At 43.8% G+C, this 26,182-nt stretch overlaps 1 protein-coding gene and 1 pseudogene across 1 annotated transcript in view; both read left to right on the forward strand.

The window, feature by feature from the left end:
- The window catches only part of SART3 (spliceosome associated factor 3, U4/U6 recycling protein), a 29,579-nt gene that overhangs the window by 2,144 nt on the left and 1,253 nt on the right, over positions 1 to 26,182 (forward strand). Inside the window, exons 2-17 of the mRNA XM_069081672.1 lie at positions 1,066 to 1,170; positions 6,425 to 6,609; positions 7,673 to 7,778; positions 11,645 to 11,769; positions 13,162 to 13,317; positions 13,752 to 13,890; positions 14,758 to 14,865; positions 17,459 to 17,536; positions 17,632 to 17,690; positions 18,199 to 18,308; positions 20,008 to 20,120; positions 22,227 to 22,303; positions 22,899 to 23,067; positions 23,472 to 23,923; positions 24,123 to 24,275; positions 25,992 to 26,179. Of these exons, the coding sequence (XP_068937773.1) occupies positions 1,066 to 1,170; positions 6,425 to 6,609; positions 7,673 to 7,778; positions 11,645 to 11,769; positions 13,162 to 13,317; positions 13,752 to 13,890; positions 14,758 to 14,865; positions 17,459 to 17,536; positions 17,632 to 17,690; positions 18,199 to 18,308; positions 20,008 to 20,120; positions 22,227 to 22,303; positions 22,899 to 23,067; positions 23,472 to 23,923; positions 24,123 to 24,275; positions 25,992 to 26,179 (2,323 nt within the window). The remainder of the gene's footprint in view (positions 1 to 1,065; positions 1,171 to 6,424; positions 6,610 to 7,672; positions 7,779 to 11,644; positions 11,770 to 13,161; positions 13,318 to 13,751; positions 13,891 to 14,757; positions 14,866 to 17,458; positions 17,537 to 17,631; positions 17,691 to 18,198; positions 18,309 to 20,007; positions 20,121 to 22,226; positions 22,304 to 22,898; positions 23,068 to 23,471; positions 23,924 to 24,122; positions 24,276 to 25,991; positions 26,180 to 26,182) is intronic.
- LOC138156170 (pumilio homolog 3 pseudogene) lies at positions 3,347 to 4,932 on the forward strand (annotated as a pseudogene).

Consider the following 26,182-nt stretch of genomic DNA (forward strand, 5'->3'; position numbering starts at 1 on the left):
GTTGTGCTCTTTAACCCTCTGGCTTCTGTCCTTTCCCCTGTTCTCAATACTGCTTCACTTGGTGATTGCATCTGCTTCCATGGATTTAATTACCATCTTCTGTGTGGATGATTCTCAGATTGACCTACCCTGCTCTAACCACTTTGCTGACTTGCAGTCTTGCATCTTCAGTTGCCTTTCAGACATCTTGAATTTGATGTCTAGTAGACGTATTAAACTCATGTCCAAAAAGGAAACTCATTCTTTTCCCCTAACTCCTCCCCCCTTCCAAATTTCCCTGTTCCATTTGGGGGCACCCCCACCCTCCCAGTTCAGGCTGGACTCTTCACTATCTCTCATTTCCCATATCCAGTCTTTTGCTGAGGCCTTCAACCTCATCTCTGCAGCTTCTTTTGAATACAGTTCCCTTTTCTCCTCTCATACCGCCCCCACACTGCTGCAGCCCTCACCACCTCACACCTGGACTACTACAATAGCTGATAATGGGGCTGCCTGCTTCAGGTCTCTTTCCTCTCCAATCCAGCCTACATTCAACCACTAAAGTGAATTTCTTCAAGGAAAACTCTGAACATGTCATACCTACCCCCCACCCCCATTGCCTCCAGGATCAAATGCACAATTATCTGCTAGGGATTCATATGCCCTTCATAACCTAGGCCCGTCTACCTTTACAGTCTTTTTATACCTGCTCCGTCTTCTCACTCTAGGCATTTTCTCTGGCAGTCCCCCATACCTGGAATGATCTTTGTGTCTCCCTTCTGACTTACCTGGCTTCTTTTAAGTCCCAACAAAACTCCTGTCTTCTGCGTGAAGCCTCCTGTAGCCCATTTTCATTCTGGTATCTAGTGCCTTCCCTCTTTTAATTATTTCCTATTCTTCCTGTATATAGCTTGTTTGTATCTATTTATTTACTTGTCTTTCCCATTACATTATGAGCTCCTTGAAGGCGGGAATTGACTTTTGTCTGTTTTTATCCCCAGAGTTTAGCATAGTGCCTAGCATATACTAGGTACTTAATAAATGTTTGTTGCTTAAAGATAATCTAAAGAGGGACTTTTCTTTCAGAAATCTGGCTGGATTGGTTGAAGGATGAGATCAAGATTGCATCAGATGGCTCAGATCGGGAGAAAGTATATGAACTCTTTGAGCGAGCTGTAAAAGACTATATTTGTAAGTTTCTAAACTTTTCTGTATACATTTAAAAATCCTTGTAAGACAATATAGTAAGACACTCTCTTGGGTTTTACCCTTTTAATCCTCTGAAACAGCTACTGTAATTGAGATGCCATATTAATACTGTTAGACTTGAATTCAATGTTTGGGTTTATAGTCTTGGTTTTATGACCTTGATTGGAGAAGGAATTTTAAAATAAAGAGAAGCAGATTTTGTAGAGAGGAAACTACTATAGTATCACTTAAAAATTTTGTGTATTGATCTACATGTCCTTTTTCAAGAAGTGAATTTTCCAGGTAATTAAGGCACATTTAAATGCTACCTTTTAAAAAAGTTGCTTTACATGGGAAACTTCCTAAAATGTGCTTTTTTGTTTTCTGTGTACCGAGTTGATCAGTAACGTTATGATTCTGACTCATCCTTTTGAGTAACCAGGCTTCCCCTCATGTTCTTTGCTCTCCCCTGTGGTGGCCTTGCAGTGGCCTGTGCTTGCTGAGATGGGTAGGCTTTCAGCATGGGCCAGGTAACAGATTGTCGTCCTTCTGAGGACAGCCCAGCTTAGTCCAGGGAGGTCTGGTCTCAGGGAGAGCTAAGGCAGGGAGCAGCAGTGAAGAATTGACATTGATGGAGAACTCTTAGCTCTCTGGAATTATTTAATCGATATGCTCACTCTCACTGGGACTGTTGGGGCTGTGAGATGTGTGTAAGGAGGTCCTTTGCACCGGTTTCAGTCCCAGACTGATGCACTTCTCCACAACACTGGATTGTTGATCGGCACTTCTTTCTTTCATCATTGTACGTGTTTTTTAAAAAATTTGTTGTGTGTACTCTGCTGTTTGCTGGGAGAGTAGGGAGCTGAGCTGATAAGTAAGCATGTTTAGATGGGGGCCAGTCTTGTGAGATAAAGAGCATGGGCTTTGTGACATCTTTTTGACTCTTCCTCTACTAAATCATTTCCCAGGGTCTGATTGTGGAATAGAAGCAATTGTGGGGCCTTGAAGGCTGTTCCAGGGTAGAACTTCTTTATCTTTATGGTGTCATGGACTCTTTGTTAGTCTAGTGTAACCTATGGAGACCCTGCTTGGAATAATGCTTTTAAATCCCTAAAATAAATACCTAGAATTACAAGGGAACTTACTTTATTGGAATAATTATTTAAAATACTTTAAAAAGCCAAGTTCATGGACCCCAGGTGAATAGAGTCTATTCCAGGGGAATCTAAACTTTAGCAGGTTCATGAAGCTGGAAAAGTTCCAAGAATGGGCCTGTGTGCCTCTCATTTGAGGACTTCTCACTTGAGGAGAGCCAGTTTCCATGCCACCCTTGCCAAGCAGACCAGGTGGCAGCCTATTGATGGTTGGATGGACTAGCAGCCACTGAATGATTTGGGCCAGGTGCCCTGAAATGTATTTCCCAGTTAAAACTTTGTTTCTTAAAATGTCTTTTGTCTTTTTTTAAAATCAAATAAGGACTTTTTTTTTTTTTGGAGTGGGGAAGGCAAAGCAATTGGGATTAAGTGACTTGCCCAAGGTCACACAGCTAGTATGTGTCAAGTGTCTGAGGCTAGATTTTAACTCAGGCTCTCCTAACTCCAGAACTGGTGCTCTATTCACTGTGCCACCTAGCTGCCCTATGTCTTTTTCTTTTCAAGGTTTAGTTCCTAAATTTTAGAAATTATTTTTTATGACTGCAGGCAGAGAAAAGGGGGAGGGCAGGCCCACTAGAGCAGAAGCGGAAATAGCCTCGCTGACCATTCTGAGGCAGTGAACACATGTGTGGACTGGGAAGGAAAGGAAGTGTTTTGTCAGGACTTTCATCTCTTAAAATTGCTACTATGGAAGCAAAGGTAAAATAAATTTCACAGGAAGGGCAGGGAGAAAGACATCCCAAGGAAGGACAGTGATTCTAAATTTTCAGATAAGGTTCTGAGGAAGGGTGAGGAAGGAAGTGACCCTAAATTCAGCTCCAAGGAGTTGGAGAAAAGTAACACAAGGCCTGGGAAAACTGGCTTGAAACAGTTCAAGAATAAAGAAGAAGAATGTGTTGGAGATGGAAAGAAAGCTCCTACCTGAGGGCAGAAGTGAAGAGACAGGAGCGAGAAACCTAGGAGGCGGTGGCTTGGAAAAAAGAGTGTGCCTGGGCAGAGAAGACGGCTTGGGGATCGAAGCAACGATGACGTTTTCAGTGCAAAAAGTAAGTTTGGGAAGACTTAAAGAAAATGGTGACCAAAAAAGAACAAAGCATATGAGTGAAGTCCAGACGTTGCTTTAAGACATGGTTAAAAGTATTGCATGTGCACATGATTCAGCCTGTATTGCCCAGGTTCCATTCAGTGTGGAAAGAGGCATTTAAAGAATTAAGAGAGAAATGGATTGTTGAATTGAGTAAATAAAGCCAAATACTCCAGAAATGTTCAGTTTCTCATGTACAGCAAATAAGTCACAAATTGCAGAAATACTAAAAAGTTTAGAAGCCAGATGTGGGAGATGTGTCATGTAGAAGCATTGGCATTGATGGAAGGTGCTTGCAGATGACAAGTGATTTTGGAGCCTTTTTTTTTTCTTTTTGGAGGGCAATTGGGGTTAAGTGACTTGCCCAAGGTCACACGGCTAGTTTTTGTGTTAAGTGTGTTTGAGGCTGGATTTGAACTCAGGTCCTCCTGACTCCAGGGTCAGTGCTCTACTCACTGCGCCACCTAGCTGCTCCAGCATTCCAGCTTTCTAAGCCTGCAATTCATCCAGCTCTGGGAACAGTGTCAGAGGTACAGCCTGATAAAGAAGAGGTAATTACAGACGAAATGAAGCAGATTCTTTACCTCAAAAAGAAACGATAATTAAGCATGCACCGGTACAGGAAATCTTCTTGGACTTGTTCACCTCTGTGCCCCCCAGAACTACGATCAGAAATGATCTTGCAATATGCATGGCATACCAAAGGACGGAAATGCTACTATTAAAACAATGAAGACAACGTTGGTGAATATTCTCATTTAATTTTGCTGGCAGCATTTGATTGTTGTCCTTTTGTTTCGAAGAGGACCAGTGACTTCACAGGCCAGTGTCTGACTCATGGCTGAGTTGGATTTAAGCGAGGCAGAGTTGGTCAAAGTTGCCAGCCTCAGTCTCTGTTCCAGAGTCATCAGAGCCCACTGTGTTGATGACACTGAGGTTGTGAGGCAGATACTCAGATTGGGGGTCATCAGTCCTCTGCTGATAGTAGTGAACAAGAAATGTTGAGGTAAAGTTGTTGGATTTACTGAGCCCTAGAAATCCTGCACATCTGGTACCTGAAATCACTGGAGTTATGCAGAAGCGTGATGGGAATGGATATAGGAAGAAAGATGTAGAATCCACCATAAAGAGCCCTGGGGAGTCTTTGGTCAGTCATGTGCAGGAGCATGTCCAAAAGTTAGGGATGGACATTTATGGGCAATGATGCTCCTCAAGTGACTTCTGGTGGCAGCGATGGAGAGCTCCACATGGCAGAACACATAGCTGGGCATCTAATTCTTAAATGGCTTTTAGAACAAGATGAAAAGAAATGAAAGAAAATGGAAAAGGAGTCTCCTCCAAAGCCCTGATACAGAAGGCAAATAAAAAGACATCTGGACTGAAAAGCCTTGCTTCCCACATTGGAAAAAGGAAAACAGCAGCAAAGCTATTGCTGCTTTACTTGGGAAACTGAGAGCTGAGGTGGAAAATAATAACAGAGTTAGAATGAATCACTTTTTTGGTGATTTAGGTGAAGGGGACCATTGATGGGGACCATCGATTTGGTCTTGTGGGGGGGGCCCTTTTATATAATAGATTATAAATATATAGAATCTATGTATTATGTAGTATATAATTTATGGATGTAAATATTTTGTGTAGAAGTGGCTTTCTTAAATAGTTTTTAAAAAAGGATGATTTTTCTTGTGTGGGATGACATTTATAATATCAGTCCTCAACCCCTATCTTAGCCAGCATAACCTTTGCACTGTGAGAATTAGACTCCTAAAAATAGCTCTTACTTCTTAAAGTGTCCTCTAACAGTCATTAACCAGCTTATTTCATATTTTACTTTGTTGCTGTGAGTGGAAGGTAGGCACATGGAAGGTTAAAATGATTGTAGAGTAACAGTAATGAGGCTCAAATGTTTCTTTTTGTACCATGTCATTAAATCAGAAACTCTTGCTTTTAAAAGCCCTTGTGAGCATCAAAAGAATCGTTAGTTGTCTCCCACCCCATTCCTCACTGGAGTCTCTTGTTCTAACCTATCTTGAAATTGACTGTAGGACCAGCAAAAATCTTGAAATGAGTTAGCACCTTCTTTTTTTTCTTTCTTTTTTTGGAGTGGGGGAGGCAGGGCAGTTGGGGTTAAGTGACTTGCCCAAGGTCACATAGCTTGTAAATGTTAAGTGTCTGAGGCTGAATATGAACTCAGGTCCTCCTGACTCTAGGGTCAGTGCCCCTCGTTGCCCTGAGTTAGCACTTTCAAAGGATGAAAATTTCCAAACTTCTCTCATTTATTGGTACATTTTTTTTTTAAAGTTGAACTTAAGAATTTTATATGTTGACATTGAAAGTCTTCAGGCCCAGTGACTTTTAGTCTCAAATGAGATAATGTATGTGAAAGTGTTTTGAAAGCCATAGATGTTGCATTTATGGTAATCACGTCAGTCTTACGTGTTACTAGCGCTTGGATGAGTAGTCAGAAGACCTAAGCTTTAGTCCTCTTGGCCATTGCGATCCGTCTGTGTGACTTTGGTCAGAAACCTTCTGCTCGTCACAACAGTTGTATTTATGTATTGCTTTATGGTATAAAAACACTTTCAGATGTGTCATCTCAGTCCTTTGAGCAAATCTGTGAGTGCTTGTCACCTGCTGGTCTGAAGGTCCTTTTAGAGTCGTTATGAGTCTGTGTTTAAACACTATGCCTCTCTGTTCTTTTGTTCTGTAGTCCTAAAACATCTTATGTGCCAAGAATATTAACTGATGGAAATGTTGTAATATAAGAGGTGCACTTTCTAGACTGGGCTATTATGAAATGATTGAATTTGAGTCTTAGGAATGGATGAGTATGTTCTGAACTTTTTCTCAAGAACCAGTCTTGCTGATGTTGCTTAAGTTGTTACCTATCTTGTGAATTAGGTTTTTTGTAGGGGGAAGGAAGAAGTGAATTGTTTTTTTTGACTGGGAATTAACATCATCTTTAACTTCACTTTGAGTACTTTTTGTCTAGAACTAAGTAAAATTTTCTTTATTTTAGGTCCTGAAATTTGGCTGGAGTATGCTCAGTATTCAATTGGTGGGATTGGTCAGGAAGGTGGTATCGAGAAAGTTCGTTCCATATTTGAAAGAGCTCTTACCGCTGTTGGCTTACATGTGACCAAAGGTGCTGCCATGTGGGAGGCATATCGGGAGTTTGAAAATGCGATTCTGAAAACAGCCCAGGTGAGCACTGGTGTCCTCTGGCTTTCCCTGGCTCCCTCAGGCCTAGGTGGTCTTTTGATTTTTCTTTAGGGCAAATGACTTTAGCTTGGTCTTGTTGACCACATAGGTCCTAATATTATATTTGCCCACATGCAACCTAAGGAGATGCAGGGTCAGGGCGAAGGTCTCTGAGTCGGGGCTTTGCTTTGATCTTGAGCCTGCCAGTTGTTATTGCCTGGGCATGCAGCCACGGGCCCCACAATCACTAAACTGTTCAGAGCCTTGGTTTCCTCACTTTAGGTGAGTAGTTTGAACTAGATCACCTTTCTACTCTTAAGTATGTGAGCCTGTCATCCAGAATCTTTGTCCACCTGAGAAAGGTGCTTGACTCTCAGCCTCGACGCTGTCTTCTTGAGAGTAATACTATTTTGGTAAGGTTTTCTTTTCAAATTATACATATAAATTTCAAATTATATATATAAATTGATTATATTCAAATTATATCATAGTAAGCCTTAGAGAAGGAAGAAAAGTCATCACCATTTCCTTGTATCTTTACATGTTCCTTATGTTGTGTTATATTATATGTTATTGTATTATAGTCCGTATATTCCTTGCTGTTAAAGGTGTATGATTTGTGGCTTTTGCACCAAAAGGGTGTGCATTGAAGTAGAGCTGACAAAAAATGGTTAATATTTATGTAGCTGCTTAAGATTTATAGAACATTCACAGCCATTATCTCATTTGAGCCTTACAGTAGTTTTTTCCCCAATTTTGCAACTGAGAAAATTGAGGCTTTGAGGGGGAGCGTTTGGGGTTTGATGTGTTTGAGGTTGCCATGCTCCTGAGGAGCAGAGCTGGACACGTCCTTGGATTTCTGCCTGCAAACACAATGTCTTCTCCACCCTTCTGATGAGGTGGTTGGGGTGGAGCTTGGTTTTCAGCATTTCTTTTCTTGGTGGGGAGGAGATAAAATTTGTGTGGAATTAGGTTGAGATGATTTCTGTGTGTGGGGGTGAAAACAGGAATCTCAGGGAAATAATGAGAGGAATTAATGTGTGTTGGTTGTGCTCTGCTCTTGCAGCCTGCTCCTGGCAGTGTCCCAACGCCCGAACAGCAGCAGGCCCTGGCTCTGCAGCTCGAGAGAATCCACATGCTCTTCCGCCGCCAGTTGGGTGTCCCACTTCTAGGTGAGGTGTCCAGGATTAACATAGTGCCCTCTATCTTTCAAAAGGTCCTTTGTGTCCTGTGTTCCTAGCAGGAAAGGCAGGTGTTAGAGATGAGATACCTTACCCCATTCAAGGTCACATGACTAGTGAGTATAAAAGCTGAGTCTGGAATTCTACCTGGGGTTTCTGAATGCCTGATTCACAGAAGAGGGTTCACCCAGAATGGGGGATGAGGTGAAAGGCAGGCATTAAATAAATAGGTAAATAACTGGAAATTTGTGGTTTCACTGCAGGAGGGAGGAGAAAGAGACTGAGCAAGTTTGGGAGCATTAATACCCCAAACTTGGGGTTGGGGGGGGCGGTGTTGTTTTTTTTTTTCCCAATTTACAAAGTTTTGGCAAGTAATAGATTATATTGTGGCTATTTTTAATAGACAGAAGCAGTAGTGGTGAAGGGAATTCTTTTTTTTTTGTTTAATTTGTTTATTTTTAGTTTTCAACATTCATTTCCACAAGGTTTTGAGTTACAAATTTTCTCCCTGTCTTTCCCCTACCCCCACTCCAAAATAGTGATTCTACTGAATACCTCTTCCCCCAATCTGCTCTCTCTTATATCCTCCTCCATCCCCACTTTGACTTTCTAGTAGGGCAAGATGGATTTCTGTATCTCAATGCCTGTATATCCTATTTCCCAGTTGCATGTAAAAAAAAAGAAATATATATATATATTTTAAACATTGGATTTTAAAACTTTGATTTCCAGATTCTTTCCCTTCTTCCCTTGTCACCCACCCCTAATAGGAGGAAAAGTGATTCCGTACAGGTTATACATGTATAGTTATGCAAAACATTTCCATAGTAGATCTATTGTGAAAGAATGGCTATATTTCCCTCCATCCTATACCACCCCTCACTTATTCTATTTTCTACTTTGACCCTGTCCCTTTTCAAAAGTGTATTCTAACTACCCTCCCCCTCAATCTGCCCTCCCTTCTATCATCTCCCCTCTTATTGTCTTTCCCCCTACTTTCCTATAGGGTAAGATACCCAATGTAGTGTGTGTGTTATTCCCTCCTTAAGCCAAATCCAATGAGAGTAAGGTTGACCCATTCGCTTTCACCTTCCTGATCTTCCCCTCCATTGTAACAGTTCTCTTGCCTCTTTTATATAAGAACATTTACCCTAATCTACCTCTCCCTTTCTCCTCCCAATATATTCCTCTTTTACCTCTTAATTTTATTTTTTAGATATCATCCCTTCCTGATTCAGCTGATCCTGTGCCCTCTGTCTATGTATCCATGTACACATATATACACATACTCACATATGTACTTATACACACATATACCCTCCTATATAAACATATATCTATATATACATATATACATATATATTCCCATCAGCTATCCCTATACTAAGAAAAGTCTCATGAGATACAATTATTATTTTACCGTGTAGGAATGTAAATAGTTCAATTTTAGTAAATTCCTTATGATTTCTTTTCCTTGTTTACCTTCTCATGCTTCTCTTCTTGTATTTGAAAGTCAGATTTTCTATTCATCTCTGGTTTTTTCATCAAGAATGCTTGATGCCTCTATTTCATTGAGTGACCATATTTTCCCCTGAAACATTATACTCAGTTTTGTTGGGTAGGTGACTCTTGGTTTTAATCCCAGCTCCTTTGCCCTCCAGAATATCATATTCCAGCCCTTCGATCCCTTAATGTAGAAGTTGCCAGATCTTGTGTTATCCTGGTTGTGTTTCCACAATACTCAAATTGTCTCTTCCTGGCTGCTTGTAATAGTCTCTCCTTGACCTGGGAACTCTGGCATTTGACTATAATATTCCTAGGAGTTTTCTTTTTGGGATCTTTTTCAGGAGGTGATCGGTGAATTCTTTCAATTTTTATTTTGCCCTCTGGTTCTAAAACATCAGGGCAGTTTTCCTTGAGAATTTCTTGGAGGATGATTTCTAGGTTCTTTCTTTGATCATAGCTTTCAGGTAGTCCAATAATTTTTAAATTATCTCTCATGGATCTATTTTCCAGGTCAGTGGTTTTTCCAGTGAGATAGTTCACATTGCCTTCTATTTTTTCATTTGTTTGGATCTGTTTAATAGTATCTTGATTTCTCATAAAGTCACTGTCTTCCATTTGCTCCAATCTAATTCTGAAGGAATAATTCTCTTCAGTGAGTTTTTGAAATTCCTCTTCTATCTGGCAAATTTGGCTTTTTAAGGCATTCTTCTTATTGCCTTTTTGGGCCTCTTTTGCCATTTGAGTTAGTCTATTTTTTAAGGCATTATTTTCTTCAGTATTTTTTTGGGTCTCCTTTAGCAGGCTGTTGACTCTCTTTCCATTATTTTCTTGCATCATGCTCATTTCTCTTCCCAGTTTTTCCTCCACTTCTCTTCCTTGATCTTCAAAATCCTTCTTGAGCTCCTCCATGGCCTGTAACCAGGTCATATTTTTCTTGGAAGCTTTTGAGGCAGGAGTTCTGGCTTCGTTGTCTTCCTCCCCTTCTGTGCTTTGATCTTTTTGTCCCCAAAAAAGGATTCTGTGGGTTGATTGTGCTTCCTCCGCTTGCTCATCTTGCTACTCAATTACTTGACTTTTGAGCTCTTTGCCACAGTAGAACAGTAGCTCTCTCCAGAGAGGAGAGAGCTGTGTCCCAAATTGCTGGGGTTTTTTGCAGATGTTGTCAGAGCTATGAGGAGGGTGCCCTCTCTACAGACACCACACTGGCAAACTGGCGTTTCTCACCCCAGGACCACTGCCCAAGAAAGCAACCCAGATCCAAGCAGATCAAAGCAAGAGTGATTACCGTCTGAATGGTTGCTTGGTCTCCCTATGATCTGTAGGCTAGGAGCTCTGGAAGCAGCCATGTGGCAGCTGCTGAAGCCACCCCCTGGGGAATTTTTAAAGCAATACTTCTTAGTTGGGGAATTTTGATTCTATTCTTTCTGCTTTTTTTCCCCCATAGAATTTGAGATTAGAGCTAGAAAAACCCTAGAGATCATCTAGTCATCTTCCATTTTATAAATGGGGAAACTGAGGCTTAGAGGCATGAAGTTCTTTGGACCAAGGCTCATGTTCTTCTCTGCGTCTGGTTCTTGTGCCTGGCCTTTGCCCACAGTTCGAGGTGGAGAGTGACCAGGGATGTTGAGAGCAAGATGTGGGAGGGAGAGGCCCTGCCACAGGGCAGAAAGAACACCGGTCCTGGGCTTGAGAGGTTTCAGCTCCAGGCCCGGCTTTCCCACTGCCGTCCTCTGCCTCAGTCTTGGTGGTGCTCTGCCTGAGCTCTAAACTGGGCTTATTTTCTTGTCCCAAGTTGATTTCAATGCCATACATAGGCAGTGAGGTTAAATGGAAGGAGCTTGGGATGTGGGAGATGGGGATCCAGGTGTGAATTCTGGCTTAATTGCTTTTTTTTTTAATTTAAAAATTTTTTTAAAGCGATTGGGGTTAAGTAACTTGCCCAAAGTTACATGCCCAGTTTTTTTTGTGTGGGTGTTAAGTATCTGAGGCTGGAACCAATCCCGGGTCCTCCCGACTCCAGGGCCGACGCTTTTACTCACTGCACCACCTGGCCACCCCAGCTTAACTGCTTTTTCTCAGGTAACTTAAGATAAATCACTTTAACTTAAGATAAGTCACCTTGACTCTCTGATGCCTCAATTTCCCCATCTGTAAAATGAGGGGATTGGTCTGGATGGCCTCTCTGTCCTTCTAACTCTAAGGCTCTGATCTTTGTGACTTGCTTTTCAGTTTGAGATAAGCAGTTAAGCATGATGAGTTCAGTTTTCATTAAGGTTGAGAGTGTAAGTAGAGTTTTGAGCAGGTTGGAAACTAGTAGCCAGAGTCATGGAACTGAATTTATCTATCCCTAGATATGGAAGCCACCTATGCTGAATACGAGGAGTGGTCAGACGACCCAATACCGGAGGCTGTCACGCAGAGCTATAAGAAAGCATTACAGCAAATGGAGAAGTGTAGACCCTACGAGGAGGCTCTGGTGAGTGCTCCTCTTCTCTGGGCCCCAGAGGGGAAGGACAACTTGGGAGTTTTGTCCTCTCCCCATGACCACTCCAGGAAGGTGGTGTTACAAGTGTGATTCTGTTCTACAGAGGATGAGATTGAGTGTCAGAGGTCAAGGGGCTTGTCCCCACTTCCACAGTTGGGATGTAAACTGAGGTAGTGGCTTGGTTGGACAGAGGATGAAAGTATTGAAAATGGGAAGGAAAGGCAGATGAACATATTGAAACCCTGGATGATCAGAAAAGATGCATTTGTCCCTGCTAGTACAGAACAAGGGGCTCACATGCTTCAGATTTTCAATGAAGATAAAATTTGAAAGGTTTTTATGTGATTTCCAGTTAACAAGAAAATTAAGCGAATTGTGGTCACTCACATACTTAAATTAAAACTTATTTTACATTTAGTAACCATTAACAAAAACATTCTAATTCACACAGCCAAAAATGATCTTAAAAAACCCTAAAATCCTACTTTTTTGAAGCTTATTTATAGTGTTTTAAAAATGTGTATATTAGTTTTATTTTTTTGCTTTTTGGAGGGCAGTTGGGGTTGTGACTTGCCCAAGGTCACACGGATAGTTTTTGTGTTAAGTGTCTGAGGCCGGATTTGAACTCAGGTCCTCCTGACTCCAGAGCTGGTACTTTACTCACTGTGCCACCTAGCTGCCCATGTATTTGAATTAAATTAAACAAAAGCTTCTTGTTGAGTGCCATGTCCCCTTTTGGTCTCTTACTTTGATATTGTTGGATTTGCAGAATCATCTGATTGAGAAAAATCCTAAAATTGTAGAAGTTTTGAGCTAGAAGAGATCCAGGATGAGAGCCCAGCTTCACTTCCCTCCCACCTCCTGGAAGAGGAGGGCAGGGACATGCTGACAAATCACTGTAGCATAAATTTCATTGAAGTTTTTATTTTATATTTCTCTTCAGTAGATTTCTTTTGTTGGCTTGTGCACTTTTTCCTCTTGATAAGATTTTAGCTTAAATGTCCTTGAGTTTCATTATCCCAGTAAAGGTGATTAGTAACTGCTGAGGGCTGTTAGTTTTGATTCAAGAATCCAGAGTCTGTTCTTGATCATTTTGGGCAATAGTGGTAGTGTCAGACTTAATATTTCTATCTGTCAAGCACACAGCTGGGTGCTGTTTGTATTCCCAGATGGCTCGACTTTATAATCAGTTTGCAGCAGACTTGGCACCAGCCTAGACCTTGTGGGTCTGTGTCAGCCAAGGTAGTTTTAGACATGGCCTTGTGTGTCTGATTGTCTGGCCACTGTTAGTGTTTAAAGTTCAGGTTTGATGTCAGGATGGATTGTTTTCCTTGACCATATCGAGGAACCTGTTTTAATTTTTGTTCTAAATGTTTCTGTTAGTTGGTAGCAGAGACGCCAAAGCTAGCTGAGTATCAAGCATATATTGATTTTGAGTTGAAAGCTGGAGATCCTGCTCGAATTCAATTAATTTTTGAGCGTGCACTGGCTGAGAACTGCCTTGTTCCAGACTTGTGGGCCCGTTATAATCAGTATCTGGTAAGTACAGTGATATGGCATCACTTCCTTTTACTTTTTAATTATAAAAGTTGTATTGAAAGAAAATACTGAGAAATTGCTGCATTCTTTTTCCCTCTGCTCATCCTTTCTTTTTCTTCCTTTTTTTCTGGCTCAGTTCCTACATTCTAAAAATGTTTCTGAAAATACTAAATTGGTCAGTTTTTTCCTAGACTGACTTTGGAAGCAAAACCTTTATTCACACCTGCTTGAAATCCATCAATATGAGTGATGATTTCAAAAGGCTTTAGTAGTGCTAGACATTTATAAGGGAACTTAATGAGGTAATTGGCCATCCTTACAAGAAATTATTTGATATTAATTAAACACTGGCAGCATTTTATATATTTATATGTACACATATAGAATATCCAATTGGACACTCTTCTCTCCCACCATGGAATTATTTGTTTTAGGATCGGCAGCTGAAAATGAAGGATCTGGTGCTATCTGCCCATGATCGTGCTGTTAGAAACTGTCCCTGGACAGTTGGACTGTGGAACCGGTACCTCTTAGCCATGGAAAGACATGGAGTTGATCATCAGATAGTTGCCGGTAAGGTTGTTTTTGTGGGAACTCTACTTGTATTGTTGATACTTCCATGATTCTTATCTTCAGCTAGCCTTTCAATGCTTTAAGGGTGTGCAACCTAGAGAAATGCTGAAGATGGTCATTTCAGTGAGTTCATAAAAAAAATGTTTTTATTGATGTGCTTTCTTTTTGCATCATCTTCATTTCCCAAAAGATCCTTCCCTCTCTTAGAGCACTGTTCCTTTTAACTAAGAGTAAAAAGAAGGGAAAAACGGTGCAGCAAAACTGGACTGGCATGTTCATACCCACATTCCCTGATGGGAGCTGCGTTTTCTTTCTCTTCCCAAAGTCCAAGCTTGGTTATTTATCATCTCACAGCATTTAGTTGTAATTTGTTTTGGGGGAGATGGTTCTTTGGAGCTACCTTGTCATCCAATGGGTTTTCCTGTTTGTGCTTACTTCCCTTTGTATAAGTTACACAAGTCTTCCCATTCTTGGGCCCCACTATTTGTTCAGCTGTCCTCAGTCTTGGGCCTCTGCCTCCTTTCCAAGTCTTTGCTACCTCAAAAGGGGCTTCTGTTGATGTCCTGGTGTGTATGTGTGTATGGCAGCGCTTTGCTCTTGCCTTTGTTTTCCTCAGAGAATGGGACAGGCCGTCGGGTCTGTGGGGCACAAGGAATGGGTATTCTCATCCCTTCTTAGCTGAGGGTCAGCAGAATGGACAGATCTGTTTGTGGCTTCCAGGGACTGTTTCTATTTATTTGAGTAGCACTATTTGTACTATTCTTGTTTTCTAAGCAGTTTATATCTAGTGGAGGTTATAGACATTGCATCCAGTTATTTAATTATTTTTAAGTGAAAACTTACTGTGCTTTTTTATTCTGATCACAGACAACTTTGAGAAAGCATTGAATGCTGGCTTTATTCAGGCCACAGATTATGTGGAGATTTGGCAGGCATACCTTGATTACCTGAGGAGAAGAGTGGATTTTAAACAAGGTATTGTATACTTCACACATATTCAACTCGCCAAACATTTACTAAATGCCTGTGATGTACGAAACATTGGTTAGGTCACTTGGACAGAGCTAAGATAATAAAATGTGTGTCTTCCCTCAAGGAAGTGACCATTGGGTAGAATGATGGGAGTAGCTCAGGTATCTTTATGTTACATAAAAGTCCTTATTGGGCGCGTGCGCGCGCGTGGGTGTGTGTGTGTGTGTGTGTGTGTGTGTGTGTGTGTGTGTGTGTGGTCACCCACAGCCCTTCTCTTGGGTAATCTCATGCTGGCAGAGTTTGTGGCCTGATGCTATGGAGATGCCCATTGCCGCGCTGGCCACTAGGTTTGAGAAACTGGGGAGCCAAGATAACCCATGAAACCATCATTATGAGAAGAGCTCTACCTTGAGTTTCTGAAGCCCTTTAAATAAGGTTTTCCAAGTACTTTACATCTGTCACATCATGGGGATCCTCACAATAGCCCTGGGAGATAGGGGCTCTTCTTACTGGTCCCAGAGGGGGTCACAGGTAACTAGGAAGTGTCTGAGGCTGGCCTTGGGTCTCCTTTACTCTGAATCTAGAGCCATACTCATGGTGGCCTCTAAACAGCAAGGCCCTGTTTGGAGCTCCCAGAGTGATGGTAGAAGAGAGCCGAGAAGAGGCGGGAATCATCAAGAAGCATCTAGTTTGTCTAAACTGGATGAACACTGATGGCCTGGCTGGTGCTTGTAGCTGCTTTTCTGGTCTGATGGTGAAGTTGAAGGACTCAGTTTATATCGATGTTGGCATCTTTAAAGTCAAGCTTAAGAGTGAGGGAAGTTGTGGTTGAATGTGTGGATGAGCCTTGGGCTTCCCATGTAGATGCCAAGGACTTAAAGTGTATGAAGAATGTTTTGCAGAGTCCTTAAGTACCCCTTCCCTCTCTTGTCTCTCCCATTCCCTCTTTTCTCTATCCTTCCCTCCCCCCATCTTTCTGTCTATAGCCAGTATTACCATCTAGTCCCTATTCTTTCTGGACAACATCCCAGATGAGTGGTTGCTTATTAGTTTGGAGACCTATAAAGAGGGGTGACTAACTTCTTTAGACTCTCAGGTGCCTTTTACACAGCTCTTAATTTTTACGAAGTTTTTAACTTTAACAAGACTGAATAAGTTTCTTGGCTATTTCCACCTATGCTTTGCTCTAAGTCTGCTTTGTGGGGACCTCCCTCTTCTGTATACCAGTCCTTCAGGTATCTGTAGTGCTGTGCCCCGCCCCCAAGATGTCATTAGGTTTTTTGTCTGCCCTGTCAGTGGACGCCTGTGGAAGTGGCAGTTCCATCAGTCCACTGGGTCTTTGTGAGAAGGATGCTCTAGGTGAGCCCCACAAAATGCTCCTCTTTCCCAGATCTTGTCCTGATAGATAGCATCAGACTTGGACTATGCCCTAGCCTTGTAAAGGTGACTCACATCCATACAAAAAGAGACAAGTGGATGAAAAATGGCTGTTCACACTGTGAAGGACAGTTGGGGAGAGAGACTGTCAGGCTGGACCAACCGGTACATAGAAGTGGGACAGACTCTGAGCTGGGCCTGGAAGGAATGGGTAGATGACAGTAGGTCATATTGGTTTCCAGTAGCTGAAGTGCATTCAGTGATCATGGACTGCTCCCTTTATGGAGCAAAATCATCTTGACAACCTGGTTTTCTTTTGGTGCTGTGATGATTGCTGAAGAATGGAAATTGTAGGTGCTACAGCAAGTATTTATGGAGTACTTACTGTGTGTGTGTGTGTTATGTTCCCCCCCCCCCACCCCCCCCTTGGTGCTGATAGTAACAAAGGCAGACATCCTCACTGTCCTTCAGGGGTTTACATTCTAGTGGTGGAGACTTGAAAGGGACTAAGCATCTCTGAGAGATGCTGGGCAGACAGGAGGGCGGCTCAGAGGGGAAGGCGCTCCAAGCTAAGAGTATTGGAAAGGACTTCTGTAGAAGGTGAGGCCTGAGCTGAGTCTTGGAGGAAGCCAGGGTGCAGGCAGAACCTTCTAGGCATGGAGAGCAACTTGGGCATTGGCCCAAAATTTCAAACAAAGTGAGTAGAAATACAACACAACATAGACATTTCAGTTTGTGGCTTTCAGAATGCGGCCTGAAGTAGGGGTATCTGTTTGAGTTTGACACCACTGGTCCTGCTCTTGTGAAGATCTGGCCCACTCCTCTATCCGTGTGTGACAGGAAATGGACAGCAGCAGGAGCAGGAGGCCCAAGGGAAGTTTGCATCAAGGGTTGGATTGGCAGCAGGAGGTGGAGGTTACCTTGTGCTGGTATTTCTCTAGGGAGAATATTTCAAAGCTCTTGTATGATGGCCAGCTTCCTTTGCATCAGGGTCTCAGAAAAGTAAATTCTAGTTTCACAAAATAACTTAACTTGGACATTCTTTTGGGGCTCCTTATTGTCCTGTTTGCCCAGTGAGCTACTCTGTTGTAGAGCATTCCTGCTCCCAGAGTGAGTTCTGTGGGTGGTGGGTGATTGACCAGACTTGAAGAGGAGGAAGACATTTTGGACTGTCCTTCCTTCCAAGACATCATCTCATTTTTCCCGCCTTGTCTTCCAGATTCAAGCAAAGAGCTAGAGGAGCTGAGAGCTGCCTTTGCTCGGGCGCTGGAGTATTTGAAACAAGAAGTGGAAGAGCGTAAGACACTTTGTGCCTTAGCCTTGGGGCATCTGGGGTTGGCGCCTTTTCTCTTGGAGGCCTTTTGTTCATTTTTTCAATTGTTTTCTTCCAAGGTTTCAGTGAAAGTGGAGATCCATCCTGTACCATAATGCAGAATTGGGCAAGAGTGGAGGTATGTTTTTGTTTAAAGTTTTGTGATTTTATCCAGTTGCTTAGGGTTTTGGTCTGGTTAGTAGCAGTTGCAATAATTGAGTCTTAAGTTAAGGTCCAGACTCTTCTGAGTAGTTGGATTATATAATACGATGGTGCATGAGTTTTTTTATTTGCAAAAAATGAAATGGGAGCTGCCAGATAGACATGTAAATGAGCCTTCATTAGTTAAAAGTCTCATTGATGTCTTAAATTAAACACTTGCATATGAAGTATATGGTGAAGATGAAAAGCAGAATTCTGTCACTGATGATAAAGTCTTTGAGATTTGTGGATTAAAACCAGTCAGATTTTCTGTGCTTGTGTAGAATCGGCACCAGTGTCGGCACTTGCATTTGTTGGAGTGTTAGCCAGGTAACATCTGTTGGGTCTCATTGGGTTGAACTTCTCTGTCCTAAGTGGGAAGGCTTGCTGAGCACATCAAACCACAATTCTCTGCTGTTGTAATCACTCTCCTCTCTGTCTTGTAGGCACGCCTTTGTAACAACATGCAGAAAGCTCGAGAACTCTGGGATAGCATCATGACAAAAGGAAATGCCAAATATGCCAACATGTGGCTGGAATACTACAACCTGGAACGGTAACTGAATGGCCTATGGGCATTGCTGGGCTTCTAGAGGGGCCGACGTAGGAGAACTAGAGTTTAGAGTGGACGGAAGCCTCAGACAGTGATGGGAGGCAGCAGACCACGTCACTAGGGCCCTGGAAGGCAGGACAGCACTCTCTGAAGTCTTCAAACAGACATACCTAACTGTACAGTTGGTATCAGACAGACAGAATCCTTTAACTGGCCAGCTCACGTGCCTGGCACTGTACCCAGGGGAAACCAGACACACCTGAGCTGACATTCTAAAATGGGTGGGGTGGGGGGGAAGGGAGGAAACATTTTGTGCATCAGAATATACAAGGTAAATACAGACTGTCCAGGAGGTCATCTTATGGGGTGGTGCTCACAGCTGACAGGGCCAGACAGGGCCCCCTAAAGCAGGCAGTGCTTGAGTTGAGGCTTAAAAGAGCACCAGGTATTCTGAGAGTTGGAGGCTGGGAGAGAGTGTGGGTGGTGGATGATCCCAGTGTGGAGGGGAGTAGAGTATAGGTCTAGTGGGAAGGACCTTGGCTGCCAGAGCAAGGACTTGATGGTTGATCTGGGGAGGAGTAGGGAGTTTATTGGACACAGGAGTGGCATGATTGGACATATGCTTTGGTGGCTGATTGGAGGACGGGTAGTTGATGAGGGTGAGAACCTTTGATTAGGTCCTTCATTCTAGTGTGGGCATCTCTCCGAGGCCAGGGCACCGTTGTAGTCTGGATCTCCCTTATGATGGCTTGGGCATGGTGCACTAGCCCCTGGGGACATGCAGAGAGAACACCCTCGGACATTTCCTCAGGAGGGCACGGCCCTCCTGACGACTCTCTGGGGTTGAGACTTGTTCTGGAAAGTCAATGTTTTTGCCTCCACAAAGTATCCCAGGAATCAGAGGACAGTAGAGCTGTGATGCCCAATTCCTTTCAGCAAGTTAGAGTCATTTCTGCTGTATCTAGGAGCTCTCATTTTTTCTGGTGTGGATAATCTTCTTCCCCAGTGTAGCTTAGTATCTCTCTGTGGAAGTTGGTCTTTAAGGTAGTGACCAAAAAAGATCATTAGCAACTAAGCCTTTCTGAATTTAGTCTAGACTAGCTAGAGTTGGGGGAAGCTAGGTGGGGTAGTGAATAGAGTGCCAGGTTTGGAGTCAAGGCCTAAGTTCAAATCTGGTCCCAGACACTTGCTAGCTGTGTGACCCTAGACAAGTCACCTAACTTCGGTGTGCCTTAGTTTCCTCACCTAGAGTAAAATGGGAGTAATAATAGCACCTACCTCCTAGGGTCGTTGTGAGGACCAAATTAGATTGTAATTGTGAAACTCATGGGCCAGTGATTTACAGAAATGTTAGCTCTCAGCACCATCAGCAGAAGCAGTCTTTGGTACAGACTGACCTGCCTGCAGCCCATCCCTGGGCACCCTCCTGTCAGGTGTTGGGTCACTGGACACCAAACATGCAGCAAACCAAGGAGGCCGACCAGGCTTGGATCATCAGCTCATGCTGATGATCGTCCTCTCCTGCTGACCTCCAGACTTAACCAAGAATGCATCTTATCCGTGCATCTGGGCAGCGCGTGGCCCCTTCAGGGAAGACAGATTGTTAGGACTTCAGCAGACACTGAACTGGGCTGGCAACAGGCTGGCGTGTTTGCTTTTGTGTGTTTCCTGGAGACACCAGCTCTTTGTTGTTGTGCTCTAGGGCACATGGGGATACCCAGCACTGTCGGAAGGCTCTGCATCGGGCTGTTCAGTGTACCAGCGACTACCCAGAGCACGTCTGCGAAGTGCTGCTCACGCTGGAGAGGATCGAAGGTGAGCACACGTAGCCCTTGGCGCTCTGAGGTGCATGCATGCTGACCTCTTGGTTGCTCAATCCCAAAGATGGACAAAATGGGCTGCAGCTCCAAATACTGGACTTTTGTTTTTTGTATGTATTAGTGTGTTCTTTTGTAACCTCTTTCAAATCTGACTTTGAAAGTTGTGAATCATTCTCATGGCCTGTCCACCCATTAGAATCTTGCCCATTCATGATTCCAGCTTGTCAGTAAAGAAAGGAAATTAATTGAGGAAACTGAGACCCAGAGATGTGAATTAACTTGAGTTAGTCTGCTGTTGAGGTGACAGCACAAACACGAGAGGACTGGTCCCACCAAGCTGGGTTACGCTTGTTATTATTCAGTAGTAATTAACTGTCACTGCATACAAGAGGAGGACTGTGGCAGATCCAGTGCTATCTTCTCACTGTGGTAAGGCACGTTTCTGTAGAGCTTTGCCTTTTCCAGAATGCTTGGAGATATATAGAGGTTAGTGAAAGTCTGGGGGAGGGAGAGAGCCCTTTCACAGCTTAAGAGAAAGACTGTTGTAGGAAAAACCTCCTCTCAGGTACAGTGGGCAGTCCCAGCCAAGTGCTGTGTGTGGTCTTTCTCTGATCTGTGTCTTGGCTTGTCTGGCCCCTAAAGGAAGGACAGTCTGTTAGTAGGACGTCTTTGTCTCTACTCCCTAGAAACCTGGCAGATCATCATGGTGGCCAGTGGTTGGTTAGCCAGCCCTGTGTGACTGACTTCGGGATTCTGTGGACCTTGTGGCAAAAGGACCTCACTGACCACAGGAGAGAGATGCTTCTCTTTTACCGACTACTGCCTCCTGGGGAGGTTCATTTTAGATGCAGACTGTACCCACATACAGTCAGAACTGCAATGAAGGGTGTTGTCTTGCTACAAAAAGTGTTTTCCATAGTTTATAGATAAGGAAATGAAGTTCTTAGGGCTTGTGACTTGGCCACAGTAACTTCATGAAGACAATGAAAATCTTATTTAACCACTACCTTTATCTAATTAGAGAGTTCCAATTATTGAGCTCTTTAGGAAGTTTTTTTTTGAAAATGTTGACAACATAATTTTAAAAGTTTTTAAGTGAGGCCAATTCCCATATCTTTCAAAAAAGGTTTATTTCTGTCTTTCCTTTTTATATTACCTTTTGTTCCAAATTTATCTTTCCCCTTCCTAGTGTACCATCCCTTGCTTTTAAATTTTCATCTTATAAAAAAGGTAAAGTCACCTCTTAGACAAAACCTTCTTGTAACCTGCAACATTCTCCTCTCTATTTTTCAACATAAATTATAGAGATAAAATATGCAATCCGTCCCTTGGAAGAAAAGAATAAATGAATTAAAAAAGCACTTCAGCACAGTCAGTGAATCTGTCAGCTAAGTCTGATGGCATATGCAGCATTTCAGACTGTGGTCTTCTTCCTCTGCAAAGAACTCCTTTATACAGTAGAAAAGAATGGAAGTCTTTTCCCCCCAAATGCTTGATTACCAACTAAGTTAGTTACAAACATCCTTGACTTGCCGTCAGTAGCATTTCCTTTTTGCCAGTCTTGGGGATTGGAGCCATATGTTTTGCATCAGGTATTGGTTATGCCAGTTTTCCAATGGGGAGATTTTCAACTACTATTCATGATTCCAACTTAAAGCTTAAACTGGTTGTGTTTCTTGAAGTATTTATTAAATATTGAAGAGATCAGACATCCTTTAGTACTTACCTGATCCCAACTCGTTATTTTGTAGCCAAAGATACTTAGACTCAGATTGGTTAAGAGCGTTGCCCACTGAAGACCTGTGGACTCGGCTCATTTGTGTCCCCCCCCTTCCCTTTTTTTAAATGATGGGGGGAGATCTGTTTCAGGAAACATTTCCTAATAATCAGGGGTATCAAAAAGTGGCTGCCTCAGTGTCTGTGATGGGCTCCTTCCTAAACACAAGCTTTGCTTGTTGGATGTTGGATGCATTAACAGTTGGGGCGCGTGTTTGGTTGCTTCTCTTAGGGAGTGTGGAGGGGTAGCTGAGATTTAATTTCTTCTGTTAAATTTTCAGAAATCCCAGGACGTCAACGGTTGCTTACTGTTTTTCTCATTTAGGGACTCTGGAAGATTGGGATTCAGCAGTTCAGAAGACTGAAAATCGATTAGCTCGAGTTAATGAGCAGAGAGTCAAGGTAGTGATACCCTGTGAATTGCTGAGGAATTGCTGATAGTGGCCCTTCTCTAAGCAAGATGTTTTACTTGAACATTCGTCAGAATCTCCAGAGGACCTCTTTGGAAATGTACTTCCCAGGGAGGAAGAATGTGCTAATTTTGATGTTAAAAAATTGAGGCAACATTCAGTTCCTCTGTTGCAGCATTCTGACAGATGTTCTTGGAAATCGAGGTTTGGCTGTAAGGAATTGTAAAAATAACTGAGTGTCTTTTTAGTGGGTGATTTTTGGTAGTAGCGCTCATTGGGACAGACCTTGCTGCTGCTGCACACAAGGATCGCCTGGAGCACCCACGCCAAGTGCCGCAGGTCCTTGTCGGGGGTGGGGTGTGTTGGGGAATAAACCACTCAGAACACCGGAGTCTTAGGGTGCCTTAAAGCGGGAGCTTTGGATTTGTGCCAACAGTTGTGAAGCGGGTTTTGTCGACACCCTTTTAGATAGTAGTGCTAAGAGCATGCTGTCTGTTAGATGTGGGTAGTTGAGACTCTCCCCCTTTCTCCTTTCCGAAGCTGTGGATTTCAGTAGCTTTCCCACTAACTCCTCTCCCCGTTTGCAGGCCGCTGAGAAGGAAGCTGCCCTCGCCCAACAAGAAGAAGAAAAGACCGAGCAGCGGAAGAGGGCCCGGGCTGAGAAGAGAGCCTTTAAGAAGATGAAGAAAAGCAAGGCGGGGGACAAGCGGAAGGCAGAGGAAGATGACGATGACGACTGGGGGGACGAAGAAGAAGGTAGAGCTGGTTCCTCTTGGTAGCTCGGCGGGGGGCAGAGGCGCCGCCCGGCATTCCGTGGTGCAGACTTGTCCGCAGAAAGAAGGCAGGCGTCAATTGTTTGCTAATTAGTACAGTGTTCTTTGAACTAGTGAGTCAGAGTTGCAGCCAGGATTTATGTGGCAGGTGTAAAGTAGACCTAGGCAGGATGTTTGGAGAGATGCAGGACTACAGACCAGGAGGACACGGGCTGTGGCTCAGGAGTGCCTTCGTCAGAGCCTTCTGTAGTGGGCATGGGCAGGGCTGGGGGACACGCGGGCACTGCCCACATGCGGCTGCTGCGGCCGTGATGGCAGGGGTGGGGCTGGCTCCTCTGGAGGAGGAGGACGTTACAGCTGGCACCTTCTCGTCTTGGACTTTTGTAGAGCAGCCCAGCAAGCGGCCGCGAGCCGGGAGCAGCCTTCCTTTGACTGGAGAGGAGGAGTACATGGGCATGGAGCTGGGGCTCTTTGGGAGGAGTGCCCCGACAGAAGACCCTCCTTCCAAACAGAAGGAGAAAGCAGCTGCCATCAAGAAGGAGATGCCCAAAGTGTTTCACGATAGCAATAAAGACAACATCACTGTGTTTGTCAGCAACCTGCCCTACAGCCTGGTGGAACCCGATCTGAAGCTCAGGCCCCTCTTTGAGGCCTGTGGGGAGGTCGCTGAGATCCGCCCCATATTCAGCAACCGTGGGGACTTCCGGGGCTACTGCTACGTCGAGTTTAAGGAGGAGAAGGCGGCCCTGCAGGCCCTGAGCTTGGACCGGAAGACTGTGGATGGAAGGCCCATGTTTGTCTCGCCTTGTGTGGACAAGAACAAGAATCCAGACTTTAAGGTGCGGATTTGGGAAGCGTGCGTGGTGGGGTGATTGAAGGAGAGCTGTCCCCTCGCCCTCCCTCTGGAGGTTAGTCTGGGAGTCAGGAAGCTGTTTGGGCAGCTCTGACCCATGATAAGCCCCCTGCCATGTCCCTAGGCTGAGCATGTGAGGCTGTGAAGCCGTCCTCATCCCCTCTCTTGTCTTTTTTCCTCCACAGGTGTTCAGGTATAGCACGGCCCTGGAAAAGCACAAGCTGTTCATCTCTGGTTTGCCTTTCTCCTGCACGAAGGAAGAACTAGAAGACATCTGCAAAGTGCACGGAAGTGTGAAGGACCTCCGGCTTGTCACCAACCGCGCTGGGAAACCCAAGGTATGAGGCAGAGGGTTCTCAGGTGGGCAAAAGCCCGAGCCTGGCTCTGCTGTGGTGGCTGCTTCTGTCTCTGGTGCCTTGTGCTCTGCAGCCTTGGGGGTGGGGGTGGGTGAGGGCTCCACAGAGGGCAGCATGACTGACCTTGCAGGGCTGTGTTCACATGAGGCTCGCCTGCCCTTCAAGCCTTTACTAACAATTCAGATTCTTTGAAACCAGGGAGAGAGAGTAAGAGCTTTGGACGTACCTCAGAAGGCTGGGGTCTGAAGCCCAGGCCTGCCAGACCTCACACTCCCTTCTGGGCCTCACTTTATTCCTTTGTGACATAAGGGCATTGGACTTGGGGATTTCTCAATTCCCTTTCAGTGCCAACCTTCAGTAATTCTGTGAAATTAGTCCTTGCAACAGGATAAAAGTGGAACAGGAAGACAAAAAAACGTGGCTAAGAGAGAGAGGGAATAAATAAAAGCCTGTTGAGGTGTTTCTGTAGAGGACGTTTTCATCAACTCTTTCAGAGCTCTCTTTAGTCTTCCAGAGTGTTTTGTTTTGGTTCTTGTCAGTTCAGACAAGTCTTGCCACGTGTCTTTGAGACTGTCTCCTCCATCGTGTCAGAGCACATTTGGATTCCATTCCATTTCCCAGTTGTTGGGCTCTCCTGGCATCTCAGTGTTAGTGTTGCTGTCCATATTTTTGTCTGTCTTTTTCTTTGGGATCTGATCCAGGTCACACAGGCTTAGAGGGTTTGTCTGGCTTAGTCACTCTGGGGACATGGTTATGAATGTCCTTGGACTGTGGCAGGACCCAGGCCCAGCACTGCAGACTTGTGGGCTGATGGACAGCTTGCCGGACAGGGACACTTGTCCTCCTTTGTCCACTTGCCAGTCTGATGAATGTGAAATACAGCCTCCGTATTGGCTTTAATGTACATTTCTCTCTCCTGGTGATTTGGAGAGTTCTTTGGCTTTTGGTAGCTTGAATGTGAGAACTGTCCACTCGTATTCTTTGACTCTTTGTTAATTGGGGAATGGATCTTGTTCTGTTTGAATCAGTTTACTCTGTTTAATGGAAATGAGACCTTTACTGGAGAAACTTGTTGCAAAGGTGTTTTCCCCAGTTACCCATTTCCCTTTCAATATTAGCTGCCCAGGGGTGTTTGTACAAAAATTTAAAATTTTGTATAATCAAAATTGTCCAGTTTATCTTCTGTGGTCTTCTTTTGCTTGGTTATGAACACTTCCCCATCTGTAGATCTCAGAGGTCAGACATCTAAATCATGTGCCCACTTGGAGCTTCTCTTGGTGGATAGGGCCAGCTAGCTGTCTCAGCCTGGTTTCCCAGCAGTTTTTGTCAGCAGTGATTCCTTCAGTAGCTGGGATCTTTGGGTTTATTAAATGAGGCTGTACATTTCATGTTTCAGGTGTGTTATGTACTTCATTTATTCCACAGATCTCTGTTTTCTAACAGCACCAAATTATTCTGATGATGCTGTTTTTAGTGTAGTATAGGCTGAGGTCTGGGACTGCAGCTTGGTGCCTCTTCCTTCCCACTTTTTTCATTATTTCCCTTGAGATTCATTGACACTTTATTCTTTCAGATGAATTTTGTTATTTTTTCTAGTCCTATAAAGCAGTGCTTTGGTAGTTTGGCACGGCACCATGTAAGTAAGTTAATTAAGGTCAGACCATCATTTTTATTACGTTGTGACTCTTCTTTCCTTAGGGCCTTGCCTATGTGGAATATGAGAATGAGGCTCAGGCTTCTCAGGCTGTATTGAAAATGGACGGCATGACAGTTAAAGAGAACGTCATTAAAGTGGCCATCAGCAACCCTCCACAAAGGAAGCTTCCTGACAGGCCCGAAGCAGGGAGAGTGGCGGGGGCCCTGGTGCCACGGCCCGTGTACGGCGCGTA

Source organism: Petaurus breviceps, unplaced genomic scaffold (genome assembly GCF_028583685.1).
Source record: "Petaurus breviceps papuanus isolate PSGF00001 unplaced genomic scaffold, PetGlider_PUasm1.0 99, whole genome shotgun sequence".
Classification (NCBI taxonomy): domain Eukaryota; kingdom Metazoa; phylum Chordata; class Mammalia; order Diprotodontia; family Petauridae; genus Petaurus; species Petaurus breviceps.